This window comes from Pteronotus mesoamericanus, unplaced genomic scaffold (genome assembly GCF_021234165.1).
Source record: "Pteronotus mesoamericanus isolate MK-2021 breed Mesoamerican mustached bat unplaced genomic scaffold, CSHL_Meso_final contig_20, whole genome shotgun sequence".
NCBI classification, from domain to species: Eukaryota; Metazoa; Chordata; class Mammalia; order Chiroptera; family Mormoopidae; genus Pteronotus; species Pteronotus mesoamericanus.
This window is the reverse complement of record NW_026555085.1, coordinates 9,576,861-9,593,161: the sequence shown is the minus strand read 5'-3', so window position 1 is coordinate 9,593,161 and position 16,301 is coordinate 9,576,861. Positions and strand designations below refer to the sequence as shown.

The following is a 16,301-nucleotide window of genomic DNA, read 5'->3' as shown; positions in this document are numbered from 1 at the left end:
GAGCACCTAAATATATTAAGCAGATACTAACAGATGTGAAGAGAGAAAGAGATAAAAATATAAGAATAGTAGTGGAATTCAATATTCCATTTTCAACATTGGATAGGTCATCCACACAGAAAATCAATAAGGAAACATTGGATGTGAACTGTACCTTAGAATAAATTCACTTAATAGATACAGAACATTTCACCCATCAACAGCAGCATATACATTCTTCTCAAGCAGAAGTGGAATATTCTCCAGTATAAATCATATGTCAGATCACAAAACAAACTTTAGCAAATTTCATAATATTAAAATCATACCAAACATTTTTTATAGCTACAATGGTGTGAAACTAGAAATCAATAGCAGGAGGAAAATTGGAAAATTTGCAAATGTGTTGAAATTAAACAGCACATTCTTAAACAACCAATGAGTCAAGAAGAAAATCAAAAGGGAAATAAAAATGTACCTTCAAACAAAAATGTACCTTGAAACAGAAATGGAAACACAACATACCAAAACTTATGAAAACAACAAAAGCACTTCTAGGATGGAAGTTTATAGCTATAATTGCCTACATTAAGAAAAACAAAGCTCACAAATAAGATTTAGGTTATTTAGGTTAAATCTATACCTTATAAAACTAAAATAATAAGGACTAAGCTCAAAGTTAGGAAAAGAAAGGAAGTAACAAAAATAAGAGTAGAAATAAACAAAATTGTGACCAGAAAAACTATATAGAGGTCAATGAAACTAAGAGCTATTTTTTTAAATAAACAAAATTGACAAAACTGTAGCTCAACTAAGAAGAGACAAGACCCAAATAAATGAAATCAGAACTCAAAGAGGAACATTACAATTGACACATAGAAATACAAAGGATTAAAAGAGACTACTATGCACATTATATGCCAAATAAAGTTGGATAGCCTAGAGAAATGGATAAATTCCTAGAAACATGCCACCAACAAAGACTGAATTATGAAGAAATAGAAAATTTGAACAGAACAATAACAAATAAGGAGATTGAATCTGTAATCAAAAACCTCCCAACCAAGAAAAGTCCAACACCAGATGGTTTCTACCAAACATTTAAAAAGTAATGCTAATCTTTCTCAGAGTCTTCCAAAAAAAATTGAAGATAAGGGAACACTCCTAAACTAATTTTATGAGGTGTGTATTACTCTGATACCAAAGCCAGATCAGGACACTACAAGAAAAAGGAGGAGGGGGAAGGGAAGGGGAAAACTACAGACTGATGTCTCTGAATATAGATGCAAGCGTTCTCAACAAAACATTCAATACTAGCAAATTGAATTCAGTAGCACATTAAGTGTATTATACATTATGATCAAGTGGGATTTATCTGTAGAATGCAAGGATGATTCTACATATGCAAATCAACAAATGTGATACACTACATTAATAAAATAGAAGATAAAAACCACATGATCATTTCAATAGGTGCAGAAAAGGAATTCTGTGAAGTTAAACATTTTTTGTAATAAAAACACTCAACAAATTGAGTATAGAAAGAACATACCTCAATATAACAATGCCATATATGATGAACCTGTAGTTAGCATTATGTTCAATAGCGAAATGTTAAAAACTTTTCCCACTAAGATCAGGAAGAAGACAAAGGTATCCTCTCACCACTCCTATGTTTATAGGACTGGAAGTCCTGGAAACCCTGACTGGAAGTCCTAGCCAGAGCATTTAGTCAAGAAATAGAAATAAAAGCCATCTAATTGGAGGCTAAGGAGCAAAATTGTCTCTGTTTGCAGATGAGTCAATCTTAGAAGTAGAAAATCCTAAAGACTCCACCAAAAACTGTTATAACTAATCAATCAGTCCAGTAAAGTTTCAAGATATAAAATCAGCATATAAAAATCAGTTGTGTTTCTTATACACTAATAAAAAATACCTGAAGAATAAATTTTTTATTTCCCACTTACAACAGTATCAAAAACAATAAAATACTTAGGAATAAACTTAACCAAAGTGGTGAAAGATCTGTACATTAGAAATTATCAAGCATGAAAGGAATTGAAGAAGGCATAAATAAATTGAAAACTGTTCCATATTTGTGGATTGGAAGAGTTAATATTGTTAAAATGTCCATACTACCCGAAGATGGCATCTATAGATTCAATGCAATCCCTATCAAAATTCCAATGACATTTTTTCATAGAAATAGAAAAAAATCCTAAAATTCATATGGGACTGTGAAAGACCCTAAACAACTAAAGCAGTCTGGAGAAAGAAGAACAAAGCTGGAGGCACTTCTGATTTCAAACTATATCACAAATCTATAGTAATCAAAATGATATGGTACTGGTATAAAAACAGACACATAGACTAATGGAACAGAAAAAAGAGCCCAGAAATAAACCCATGCACGTACAGCCAACAAATATTTGACATGTTAGCCAAGGATACTTAATGGGGAAAGGATAGTCTCTTCAATAAATGGTATGGGAAATCTGGATATTCACATGCAAAAACATAAAATTAGACTCCTATCTTACACCACTGACTAAAATGAACGCAAAACAGATTAAAAACTTAATATAGGACCCAAGACTAAAATTTCTAGAAAACAAAGGGAAAAAGCTCCTTGACGTTAGTCTTTTTTTTTTTTTTTTAAATTATGTATTTGTTTCAGGTGTACAGCTTAGTGGTTAGACAATCATATACTTTACATAGTGTCCCCTACAATACTTCCAGACCCCAATTGGCACCGTACATTGTTATCACAATATTATTGACTAAATTTACTATGCTTTACTTACGTCCCCATAACTATTTTGTAATTAGTACTATGTGCTCATTAGTTCCTCAACCTCTTTAACCCCAGACCCGCTCCCCTCTGGCAAAAACCAGTAGTCTCTCTGTGTCTATGAATCTGGTTTTTTTAAAATTATATTTTATTGGTTATGCTACTACAGATGTCCTTATTTTCCTCCGTTGGCCCCCCTTCCACCCAACACCCCCCACTACCTCAAGTCATTCCACCACATTGTTCATGTCCATGGGTCATGTGTGTAAGGTCTTTCACTACTCCATTTCCTATACTGTACTTTACATCCCCATGGCTATTCTGTAACTACCTATTTGAACTTTTTAATCCCCTCACCTCTTCACCTATTCTCCCCCACCCTCTTCCCATCTGGCAACCATCAAAACCTTCTCCGTATCCATGATTCTGTCTCTGTTCTTCTTGTTTGCTTCGTTTGTTTTTTAGATTTCATTTTTGATAGATTTGCATTTTTTACCTTTTTATTTTTCATAGTTTTGATCTTTTTCTTTTTCTTTAGTAAGTCCCTTTAACATTTCATATAATAATGGTTTGATGATGATGAACTCCTGTAGTTTTTTTCTTGTCTGGAAAGCTTTTTATCTGCCCGTCGATTCTAAATGGTAGCTTTGCTGGGTAGAGCAATCTTGGCCGTAGGTCACTGCTTTTCATGACTTTGAATATTTCTTGCCAATCCCTTCTAGCCTACAATGTTTCTTTTGAGAAATCAACTGACAGTCTTATGGGAACTCCCCTGTAGGTATATACCTTCTATTCTCTTGCTGCTTTTAAGATTCCCTCTTTATCTTTTAACCTTTGGCATTTTAATTATTATATGTCTTGGAGTAGGCCTGTTTGCATCCATCTTGTTTGGGACTCCCTGTGCTTCCTGGACTTGCATGTCTATTTCCTTCACCAAAGCAGGGAAGTTTTCTTTTGCTATTTTTTTCAAACAGATTTCCAATTTCTTGCTCTTTCTCTTTTCCTTCTGGCACCCCATATGATGCAAATGTTAGACTTCTTGAAGTTGTCCCAGGGGCTGCCTGCTTATACTATCCTCATGTTTTTTGGATTCTTTTTTCTTCTTGGTGTTCTGACTGGTTGTTTTTTTTCTTCCTTATGTTTCAAGTCATTGATTTGATTCTTGGCTTCATCTGCTCTATCATTTCCCTGTAAATTGTCCTTTATTTCAATTAGTGTATCCTTCATTTCTGACTGGATCTTTTTTTGTGCTGTTGAGGTCTTCATTAAGTTACTTGAGCATTCTTATAACCAGTGTTTTGGACTCTGCATTTGATTGGTTGCTTGTCTCCATTTTGTTCACTTTTTTTTTTCTGGAGTTTTGATCTGTTCTTTCATTTGGGCCATGTTCCTTGCTCATTTTGGCAGCCTCCTTGTGTTTATTTCTTTGTCAAAACTGCTTTGACTCCATGTCTTGGTAGTATGGACTAATGTAGTAGGTGTTCTGTAGGGTCCAGTGGCATAGCCTCCCCTATCATCCAAGTTGGGTACTTGAGGTGAGTCCTTCAAGTGGACTTAGTACACCCTCGTCTTGCAGTTGAGCCTTGATTGCTGTTGGCAGGTCAATGAGAAGGATTTGCCCAGGCCAGGCAACTGTAAGGACTGGCTGTGACCACTCACCACCAACCTCCACCCTCTGTGGAGGATCAGCTATGCAGGAGCAGGGTGGCAGTGCTCCAACATGGTCTGTACCTGTCCCCTGGGTGTACTGGCCCTGGGGTTCCCTGGGTGGTGCAGGCCAAGATCAGCCCCTACCTGTGTTTTGCCTGGGGCACCCTGCCTGAGCTTTAAAGTAATCTGAGGTGGCTGCTACTTTTACTGGACTTGGAGATTCCCAGGGGAAGCCAAGCTGTGAATCTAAGTTGGTTGCTGCTAGGGTTGGGAATGGGGCTCACTGAAGCCAGCTATTCCTTGTTTGATAGGGTTTAGGAAGTTGTAAAGCATGAGCTAAGACCAGCCATTCATATGGAAAAGCAGATTGGGTGTGTGGGTAGGTTGGGTGAGGCAGAGTCTCTGGGGATCTCAACGGCTGGTCAAACAATGTTAGTCAGATCGTTGGAGTCTCAAATATGGCACCCGTTTACCAGCTCCGGTAGGTAGGAGGGTTTAGCATAGGGAGGGTTCCTAACTGATGCCAGACACTTCAGTTTCTCCCTGTATACCACTGGTGCCTTTCAAACTGCTACCCTGGTGCTAGAGCTCAGAAGGAGTGAGTCTGAGTAGGTGAGTCCATGTATGTGTTCTTTAAGAAGAACTGCTTGGGGCTTCAGCAGTTTCTTCCACTGACTCAATTCCCTACTGGTTTTTGCAGCCAGAAGTTGTGGGGACTTATCTTTCTGGCACTGGAACCCTGGGCCATGGTGCGTGGTAAGGTCTGGGAGTCTTCACTCCTGAGATATCCCTCCCAAATTTTTATCCACCCCACATGGGTGTGGGACCAGCCCATTCTGCGTCTGTGTCTGTGTCTGCACCCCTCCTACCAGTCTGGATGGATGTGGTTTCTTTAATTCCATAGTTGTCAGACTTCCATTCAATTCTATTTCTGATGGTTCTTAGTGATGGTTGCTCTATATTTCCGTTGTAATTTTGATGTGGTTATGTGAAGAGGTGAGCCATATCTGCCTATCCTACCATCTTGACCCAGAAGTTTGGGAATCTGTTTCAGTTTAGTTTGTTCATTTATTTTATTCTTTAGAGTCCACATATAAATGAAATCATATGGCATTTATCTTTTTCTGACTGACCAGTTTTTCTGAGCGTAATACCCTCTAAGTCCATCCATGCTATAGCAAATGGTAAGATTTCATTCTTTTTTGTGACCGAATAATATTCCATTGTATATATGTACCACAGCTTTTTATTCACTTGTCTATTACTAGGCATTTTGGTTCTTCTATAGCTTGATTATTGTAAATAACACTAAATGAGCATAGGGATATATCTTCTTGGGCAAAGGAAACAAAAGGATAAAACAAGTGCATTACATCAAACTAAAAAGTTTTTGCACAGCAAAGGGGACCATCAAAAAAATGAAGATACAACAATAAAACATTTTAAGAAATGTTAAAAAAAAGAAGATACAACCCACTAAATGGGAGAAGATATTCACCATTGATAATTTAATAAGAGATTAATATCCAAAATTTACAAAGGATTCATACTACTTAACAGCAAAAACACCAAACAATCAAATTTTAAAATGGGCAGAAGATCTGAATAGACACTTCTCCAAAGAGGACTTACAGAAGGCTAGTAGACATGGAAAGACTCTCCCCATCACTAAATGTCATAGAAGTGCAAAGTAAAACCACAATGAGATATCAGAATGGCTATCATCAATAAATCCACAAATGACAAGTGTTGGCGAGAATATGGAGAAAAGGGAACCCCTTAGTGTACTCTTGGTAGGAATGCATATTGGTGCGGTCACTATGAAAAACAGTATGGAGTTTCCCAAAAAGATTGAAAATGGTCCTGCCTTATAACCCAGTGATTCCACTTCTGGGGATTTATACAAAGAAACCCAAAACACTAATTCAACATTAGTATTGACAACAATTTTTTGGGGGGATCTGAAATGAAAAGCTCATGCAATAAAAGCAAAAATCAACAAGAAGAAGTACATCAGATTACATCTATAGCAAAAGAAGCAATCAACAAAATGAAAAGCAACTTATCTTCAACCTATCTATCAATAAGGAGTTATATCTAATATATATTAAAAAACTCATTAATATTATTAACATAGCAAATTAAAAATAGCAAAAAAAAATTAAAAATAAGCAGAAGACTCAAATAGAAATTTTTCAAAAAATGCTGACAAATGGCCAAGGTCCATAGAAAGTTGTTCAACATCTTTAATCATCAGGGAAATACAATTCAAAACCTCAATGAGGTATCTCCTTACACCTGTTAGGATAGCTATTATCAAAAAGACAAGAGACTACAAGTACTGTAGAGGATGTTAAGTGAAGGGAATACTTGTGCACTGTTGGTGGGAGTATAAATTGGTGCAGCCATTATGGAAAACAACATAGAGTTTGCTTAAAAAATTAAAAATAAAACAACCATATGATCCAACAATCCCACTGCTGAATATCTATCTGATGGAAATTAAATCACTATCTCAAAGAGATATTGGCACTCCCACATTCATTGCAGCATCATTCATGTTAGCCAAAGCATGGAAAAACCTAAGTATCCATTGATGATGAATGGATAAAGAAGATGTGGTACATACACCCCACCAAGATTATAATGCAGCCATGAAAAAGGAGGAAATCCTGCCCTTTGTGACAACATGGATGTACCTTGAGAGCTTGATGCTAAGTGGACTAAACTAGACAGAGAAAGGCAAATATCATATATGGAATCCAAAAAACCTAACTCATGAAAATAAAGACCAAAATGGTGGTTGCCAGAGACTATGGGTAGGGAAAATTGGGAGGTGTTGTCCAAAGGGTACAAACTTCCAGTTATAAGATGAATAAGTTCTGGAAATCTAATGTACAGCATGGGTTTCTATAGTTAACAATATTGTACTATACAGGGGTGCGGCACAAATAATGCCCCTTTTTAATTACAAAATCATAATCACGTAATTTTGTAATATAACAATATCATATCAAGCACATCATATGACATTTTAGGTAAAATGTTTTAATTAAAACTATAAATTATTACACCTATATTGTTACCCTAGCAACCACACTCAAGCAGGCGTTACTTCTGCTGGATCCTGTATATATGTAAGATGTTAAGCGAGTATACCTTAAATGTTATTTACCACAAAAGAAATGGTAATTATGTGAAATAATAGACATGCTAATGAATATTATGGTGGCAGTAATTTCACAATATATACATAAATCATCACATAGTACATTTTAAACTTGCACATGTTATATGTCAATTATATCTTAGTAAAGCTGAAAGGAAGGCATTATATAAAAACCAAGGACATTTTAACGAAGTTTGTAACAATATATCAATATTGGTTCATTAGCTGTGACGAATGTACAGTAGGGGAAAATATGGGAATCTAGTGGTGGTGTACCTACGAACTCTTTGTACTATCTTTGCAATATTCTGTAGATATAAAACAATTCTAAAATTTAAAAATATAATTTTTTGAAAGGAAAATAGTTAAGGTATCTGGTCCCCATTTTTGTTGCAGGTCCTTTCTTAGAGAAAAAGATCAATGTGCTGATGCTCCTGGATAAAAAAGTAAATCAAGCCGGATACTCACATGTATAAAAATTTCTATAGATATCTTTTCAATAGTAGTGAATCAGGTTGCTATTATAATATGAGCCATTTAATACAAATGCAATTATCCATTTTGATGTTAAAAATGTTTCCTTTCTTTATGTAGCGTCCTGGCAGGTTACAATGGTACCATCTTTGCATATGGGCAGACAGGCAGCGGTAAGACATTCACCATCACAGGTGGGGCAGAGCGCTACAGCGACAGAGGCATTATCCCAAGGACACTGTCATATATTTTTGAGCAATTGCAAAAGGTATGGAACTGTAAGTTTGTTTTTTATTTGATATATTCAGCAGAAATTTATTCTGAACAAAAAATTTATTGTGACATTATATTGCCTCTAAATGAGAAAGAATTATTGGGCAGTAATTCTGGCCTTCACATTTAAGGGAAGTTTGGGATTTTGCTGAAGAAGTAGAAATTAAGAAGGTGCTTCTCATTAAAGGGAAGTTGTTTCAGCAAAAGCTCAAAGGGAGTTCCTTCTGATATACACATGGAGGTTAAAAGAATGGACAACACATTTTCCATATATCACATTGTTCATTAAGAAACTAAAAAATGCCCTTTTTACCAAAACAGACCTTTATTTCAGCTGCTAAAGCACTGAATAGGATAATGTGATTACTCCTTTATCACACTTTTAATAGAAGCCCACAGGAATTTACCAGAGGGAAAACCCTACTGCAGTTATTACTGTAGGGACAAATTCCCTATCTGTATTATATGCATCATTTACTGTGTGTCTCCAAGTGCCTGTTGCTTTATCAGTATTTAATACAACATACAACTAACAATGTAGGGATCCTTATCCCCATTTTATATTTGGGAAAACAAAGTCTTAGATTATCTTTTTCTGGGTTCTCATAAGTACGTTGAATGGACTGGAGGTCCATTCCAGGTATGTGTAATGCCAAACTGCTTTTTATCACTTTATACACTGCCTCTGTATCCCAGGCTGAATTTGTTTTGTTGGTTGTATTTAAACAGATTCTCTACAATGAGTCACTTCTCTGGGTTTCAGTTCTCCCCTCTGTGAAAACAGGGATTGAATGGTACTACAGGATCTCCAGCATCCCTAGTAGTCCCAACAATTGCTTGATTTTACAAATTCTGTATGACAATGTCCTAACTAGGTCAGTGTAACAATCATTCTAAAATTTCTCAGCTGTGTGCTGTTTGCATTTTAAGTTGCAACAATGAGAAGAAATCGCTGAGATCTGCATAATTGTAATTTCCATCCATAAAGTAGCAATTACCCATTAGTTCAGCTCATCTCTCACTAGCTCAAACATTCCAACTCTGCATGCCAGAAAATTTGGAACAGAGAGATGAGTATAGTGTATATGTTTGATTCAAATCCCTTCTTTTCATTTACTCATTTATTTCTGACATTAGCTGTTTTGTTTTTATCCCCCAGATTTCACAAACTGGGAATATATTTCTAATGGTTTTTATTGCCGTGGCCTAATGTGGAAGTCTGTAGTCTTGGAAAGGTCTTTTAAGTTGGTGCAGGCCAACCTGCTTCTGTTTACAGCCTGTGAACTTGAGGCAGTTTTGTAAAGGTTCAGGCTTGTGGAGCTGTTCTGAGAGCTGAGCATACTGTATTTAAAGATGTTGTCCAGTTCTTGGCACGTAGTAGGTGCTCAATACATGATAGTTATTACTACAGCTGTATATAGCAGGTCCTTGAATAACATTGTTTTGTTCAAAGTCTTATTATAAAATTGATGAGATGCCGTGGGAACTTAACTCTTGTTTGTACCAATTAGCCTATGGCAAAATGGCTTTTTTTACACATTGTTTCTCTTAAAGCCGTGGAACCCATTGACAATAGTGAGGACTTACTGTATAATCTGTTATGTGCATATGGAGAAAAATTCCTGATTAATTTCAAAGAACTCTTTGAAACTCAAAACAAAGCCACCCCTCTGATAAAGTTAAGCAGAGTAAACAAATCCTTTAATAGAAAATGTATTTTTCTTTTTAAAAAATGTTGTCTATGTTTACCAAAATACGAGTAGAATTCTAAAAATCTACATGACTCCCAAGTACGTACCATGTGTTGGGTTCATTGTTTTTGTATTTTTGTCATTGACATTACTCTAAACCCCCTTTTATTCTGAACGATCCTGAGTTTGGAGAGAGGCCATGAGACTAATCTACAGCCAGGACAGCTCTTTGTAAATGGACAATTTCCATGATGGGGACCAACACATTCATTGTAATCACACTGAACTATGGCAAAACAAGGCAAAGGCAACTTGAAGTGTGTCATAAAGTTTGTCCACAGTGTAGAGCCAAAATATGCAGACAGGTACTCAGCTGTCCCCAACTGACTGTTTAGAGGGCCACGTGGCGCTCTCTGGAATTCTTAAATAAAACATTTGACTTATCCAAAGTATTTATTTCAAGATAAACAAGAGCCATTACATACTGGGTCCTAAAGTGCCTCTGAGTGTGATAGGAGCACATTTTCAATGATATTAAAGAAGAAAATTGAGTCCATTTATTTTAGAAACCACTGCTCATTATTTTTGAGTATTATAAGGTTCAAACTTGTTTTGGGGCAGAAGAAAGGCTGTCTGCAGAAAACATGTGTGTTACATTACAGTCTGGCAATAAACACTAAAAAAAAGAGTAATAAGGAAAGGTAGCTTGCCACATAGCTCAGCAAATTTTATTCCATTGAAAGCCTAGAAAATGCAGAAGCAGAGGAGCCAAAGACATTATCCCTATCATCTCAGGGACCTGGGCCTGACATTTTCCTGACTTTTTATGATTTCTTCTAATTTCTGGAAGAAGAGAGTTTCTCCACTGCAAGTGGACATACAAGTTAGCTGGGGTTTTTTTGCATCTTTCCTTTTCTTTTTATATTCACATACAGAATTCTCCATTTGAAGGCTCTTAGAAATAATAAAAATAATAACAACATCAGTAAGAATAACAGCGGCAACAATTTCTTTGTGCCTATTACAACACACATTTTTGGTAGGATTATAATACAGAGCTCTAACTCTCTATCACAACAGGCCTGCAAGGTAAGGGTTATAGTCCCCCATTTTCACACTTAGAAGACTGAGGATACGAGTGCAGGATCACTCAGTGACAGATGACAGATCCAGTATTTAAACCCAGTTTGTTGTCTGTTGCTAAGATGAGCTCAGAAGTATATGCTAAAACCTCAAAACCTCAAACCATAATCTATGGAATATTGCAGATATGGTCAGATAAGTTTTAGGAATATGTTGTTTTAAACGGGATCTTGGGATGTTGCCATGGCCTTTGATGTGCTCTGAGAATCTTCCAGAGAGGAACAATATACACAGGGAGGGGCAAAAGTAGGTTTACAGTTGTTCATATGAAAATAATACAATAATTAATAAGTAATTGTACAAGAACAAACTGTTTTGCATACTGACAACTGTAAATCTACTTTTGCTTCTCCTGTATGTGTTGACCATGAGTCAGATTTTCCATGAGTATTTCATGGAGTATTTTAGGAAACACTGCTTTAGCCTAAAGGCCACACAAAGTCTGTCCAGTACATATAGTCTCGGCTACCTACACTGAGCCAAACTTCAACCCAAAGAATTATGTTGAAATGGTGCCTCCGCTAAGCTGGGATACTAACGTTAAATGATAGATATTTGCAGGATAAGCAGCCAGAGACAACCACTTCCACAAAATTTCCAGCAGTTAGTTGGAAGAAATATGTTTAGTAGAGATTCAGTCCATGCTAGAACATTAGAACATGAAATTTCAGAGCTGTAGCTTGAGCATTTTACTATTGTCATGTGCTGGCTGAAAGTTGCTTTAATTTTTCATGTATTATTTTGATTTAATGAAATGGTGGCATGTTTATTTGAATAGTTTGGGCCATTTCAGGACCAGAGAATTATGTTAATTTTAATCTGAAGAACATGTAGGGATTCATTGCCCAGCTTTCTTAATTTAATGAATATGGATACTGAGGCCTGACTAACAGGGGCTCACAGCTAGTAGGAGTAGGATTCCAGCTTTGGATTTGCTTTTTCCTCTACCTCTTTGATTTGGTTCTCTCACTCCTTGAATGACACCTGTTGAATGAATTGTCTTGGATATGGATGTGAATTAACAGGAAATTGATCTTAAGCAAATCTGCTCTGTGAATATTCACTCTGATAACCTGCTGACTTTCTTGCCACAAGACACAAATATATTCTCCTCTTATAAGAAACTGGATAATATCTGCCTAATATTTTGGGAGGAGCAAGAAGGCAGTGCTAGTATGTAATATTTTGTATTAAAAACTGAACTTGGGATTTCCTCAAGAGTTGAAAAAATTCCCTGTTTTATTCCACTCCAGGGAGAATTGGGTTTTTTTGTGTGTTTGTTTGTTTTTTAACAGAACTAAGACCAGAACCATAGAACCAGTCCCCTTGACTTTTTATCCTAATTTCACTGACACCTAAGTCATTGCATTTCCATGGTGACCCATAGAAAGTACCTCTCTCTAATCAATAGCTGGATAAATCTGATCTGCCACTTGGGCCAGAAAAGTTAACCAGGTAAAGTATAGGCAGTGAGCTGGTTATGTTCACCCTTACGAATACCTGATCAGCTAAATAGCTAAACTATTTCTGTGCCCTAGAATTCACTTTACATTCTCTAATTATTGTCCATTATCTATTTATGTTATTAGAAAATTTAAATATTAGAAAAGTTTAAAAATGTGATTAAAGATGGAAACCTTTTTGCTATTGAGTTTTTTAAACCAGTGTAACAATTCTGTGTTTTTTTATGAATAGACTATTCACAGATTGTAAGTTTATTTTATCTTAGTAAAAAATTTTTGGTCTGAAAAGTAAAAAAAAATGGTGTTATACAGTTCTTCAACCAAGTCAGCTCATTGTAAGTGTATATTGGCTTTTTACATATAATATGGAACCAATGCAGAGTAACAGATTGAAGTTGCTTGTAATCATGGGTATTGGCCATTAAGCAAAAAAAGAAAAAGGAAAGATGGAAGGAAGGAAGGGAGGAAGGGAAGGAGGAAGAAAAAGCTTTATGTGTAGGGGTAGGTGGCAACTTGTAAGTGTCACAAGCCGAAGTATAAGCCATACAAAGTGAGAGGAAAAGAGAGACACTGAGGAAACTACAATGATAAATGTGCTCATCTTTCTCTGAGCTGAACCATTATCTATAGCCGTTAAATAATGTCTCTCCCTTCTCCAAATCAGGACAGCAGCAAAATATATACAACACACATTTCTTATTTGGAAATCTACAATGAATGTGGTTATGATCTATTGGATCCAAGACATGAAGCCTCCAGTTTGGAAGACTTGCCGTGAGTAGCAGAACAACAAAGGGGGTTGGGACAGATTACTTTCAGATGTTTCCTTCAATTGTTTTCTCTGAAACTTCACTGTTTCTGGTCTCAAATGTAATTAACAAATACTGGATAACAAAATCTTTTTGTAGTGTAATGGACACTTTTTCACTAGTGATAAGAGCTAAAATTGCTTAAAACTCATTTCTTGGGAAAATCTCTTTTGGAGTTGGTTGAGCAGAGAGCAGCGACTGTTCTCAGAGTGAGGGTGCTGAGAGGGTTGATGGGATAGGACAGTAGTACTTTACTCTGGCCACATGAAACCATTTTACTCCTCTAATTGTGGCCTTTCTCTGAAGAAGGTACTCAAATTAGGGTTCAAGCAGCAGTAAGAGAATCTGAAAGAGAGAAAGTAAATCTTAGTTTTCCCCCAAATCCTTCTCTGCTATTATTAGGACTAACAGTGACAATCATTTAGTCACAATTGGCAGTGATTGTTTCAAGACCAAACTATAAATAGAGTCTTCAGAGCTTATCTAATAATGGAATAAGTTACCCTGCCAACATTTGTATAACATTACTCACTGCTTGTTTGACTATCTGCCTAAATTAGACATATGTTAATTGGTAACAATGCATATAAATGTACTTTGTGCAGACATCTTCATTTATCAGAAGATGCCAGAACCATGAAAACACATTTTAATATTCTTCTTATTAAATATTTTAAAACAATTAAAGAATACATATATTAATCCTCTACCAAAAAGATCAACAACCAGTTGTTTAATTTGTAAACAAAATAAGAAGAAATAATAAAGAAAATAAGTTAAACTCTTTATACCACTTTTATGTATTCTTCTGTTAAAGTTGATTGAAATTTTAAAATTTATGTATGTATGTATTTATTTATTAAGAGGGAAGGAAAGGGAGGGACAAAAAGAGAGAGAGAAACATCACATTGATCAGTTGCCTCTTGTACATGCTTCAACTAGGTAACAAACCCTCAACTTAAGCATGTGTCCTGCTTAAGGAATCAAACTGACAGCCCTTCACTTTGCAGGACGACACTCAACTAAGCAATACCAGTCAGGGCTGATTGAATGATTTTACATATTTTCTCTTTTATGCTTGCAGTATTCCTTGGAGAAAGTTTAAAAAGAGGAACTCTAAATAACTTGTATAAGAATTAAGAGAAAGGAACAATTACTTACTTTGTAGAAGAAATTGGCCTTAAAGAAACTGGTAAATTATGTTTACAAAAAGGTAAAAGTTTCCTCTCACTACTAAAAAACCTCACACTATATCACAAAAAAAGTCTGTTTTCCAGTATTTATTAATTACAGTTGAGACCAGAAAGAGTGGTTGCACACACTGAATAAGCCTAACAGAAAGCCTGCAGGTGAAGGTGGATCTCTGGGAGCTGTGAGACTTTAGCTAACCCTCCCTGGGGCCCAGTGCTGGTATAAGCTAGCCTTGGTGCACAGCTTGGTTTTTTCTGTACGCACCCAGGCCCAGCAGAGGGAGCCACAAACTGTGGACCACTGGAACCTCCAAACAGGTTGCCCAGGGTCAGTCACAGGCAGCATTTGACATTGGTTTGTACCAGAGTCCCTCCTAAGAGGCCCAGAACTAACACTCCCAATGGCCAATTTCAGGCAATATCAGAGCAGGATCCAATAAACTTGACCAGGAGCATATCCAAAGGGAGATTTTGGCAGGCATTCAACCCTGCTGAAGTGAATTCTGCTTCATATGATCAGCATCTGCATAGCAGCTTGCACACCATGGTCAAAGTTGAGCCTCACAGTCAGCCAGCCTGATGGTCAATCACACACATGAGTGGGCCAATAGCAATCAAGACTCAATTACAACAGGAGGGCTCACATAACCCACACAAAGGACATTTCTCAAGCACCCAGTTCAAGTGATTAAGGAGACTGTACCATTGAGCCTCACAGAACACCTACTACATAATGATACCCCATAAAGACTGGGAACCATCACAGATCTGTCTAATACATAGAAACAAACACACAGAGGCAGCCAAAACAGGGAGACAAAGAAACAGGCCCCAAATGAAAGAATAGGAAAAATCTCCAGAAAAAGAATTAAATGAAATGGGGGTCAATTAATTTATCAGTTATAGAGTTCAAAATAATGGTTAAAAGGATACGCAACAGCATGAAAAATGACAGAAAAACCATAAGAAAGGGCAAGTCAGAAATGAAAAATACGGTATATGAAATGAAGATACACTGGAAGGAATAAACAGTAGGTTAGATAAAGCAGAGGATTGAATCAGCAATTTGAAAGACAAGGTAGAAAAAAAGCACTCAATCAGAACAGCAAAAACAAAAAAGAAGTCTAAAAAATGATAATAGTTTAAGGGCCCCTCATGACATGAACTGTAACAACATCTGCATCATAAACATGCTGGAAGGAGAAGAGTGAGAGCAAGGGAATGAGAACCTATTTGAAGAAATAATGACCAAACACTTCCCTAACCTGGTGAAGAAAAAAGACACATCATAAATAAAATGGCAAGGTTAAAGACAAAGAGAGCATATAAAAGCCTCAAGAGAAAGTTAGTTACCTACATGGAAGCTCCAATAAGACTGTCAGCTGATTTCTCATCAAAAACATTTCAGGCCAGAAGGGATTGGCGTGAAATACCCAGAATGAAAAGATGCAAGGAACTTTTTGATGCATTGCTATATTTGATTTGCTAATATTTTGTTGAGAATTTTAATATCTATGTTCATCAGGGATATAGGTCTATAATTTTCTTTTTTGTAGTATCTTTATCTGGTTTTGGAATTAGGATAATGGTGACCTCATAAAATGAGCTTTGGAGTCTTCACTCCTTGAATTTTTTATAGTAGTTTGAGAAGGAGATGTGTTAGTTCCTC

General features: G+C 36.3%; 1 protein-coding gene across 1 annotated transcript in view; it reads left to right on the top strand.

Moving 5' to 3' along the window:
- KIF6 (kinesin family member 6) overlaps positions 1-16,301 on the top strand; it is a 408,870-nt gene that overhangs the window by 71,068 nt on the left and 321,501 nt on the right. Inside the window, exons 4-5 of the mRNA XM_054570213.1 lie at positions 8,184-8,331; positions 13,298-13,407. Of these exons, the coding sequence (XP_054426188.1) occupies positions 8,184-8,331; positions 13,298-13,407 (258 nt within the window). The remainder of the gene's footprint in view (positions 1-8,183; positions 8,332-13,297; positions 13,408-16,301) is intronic.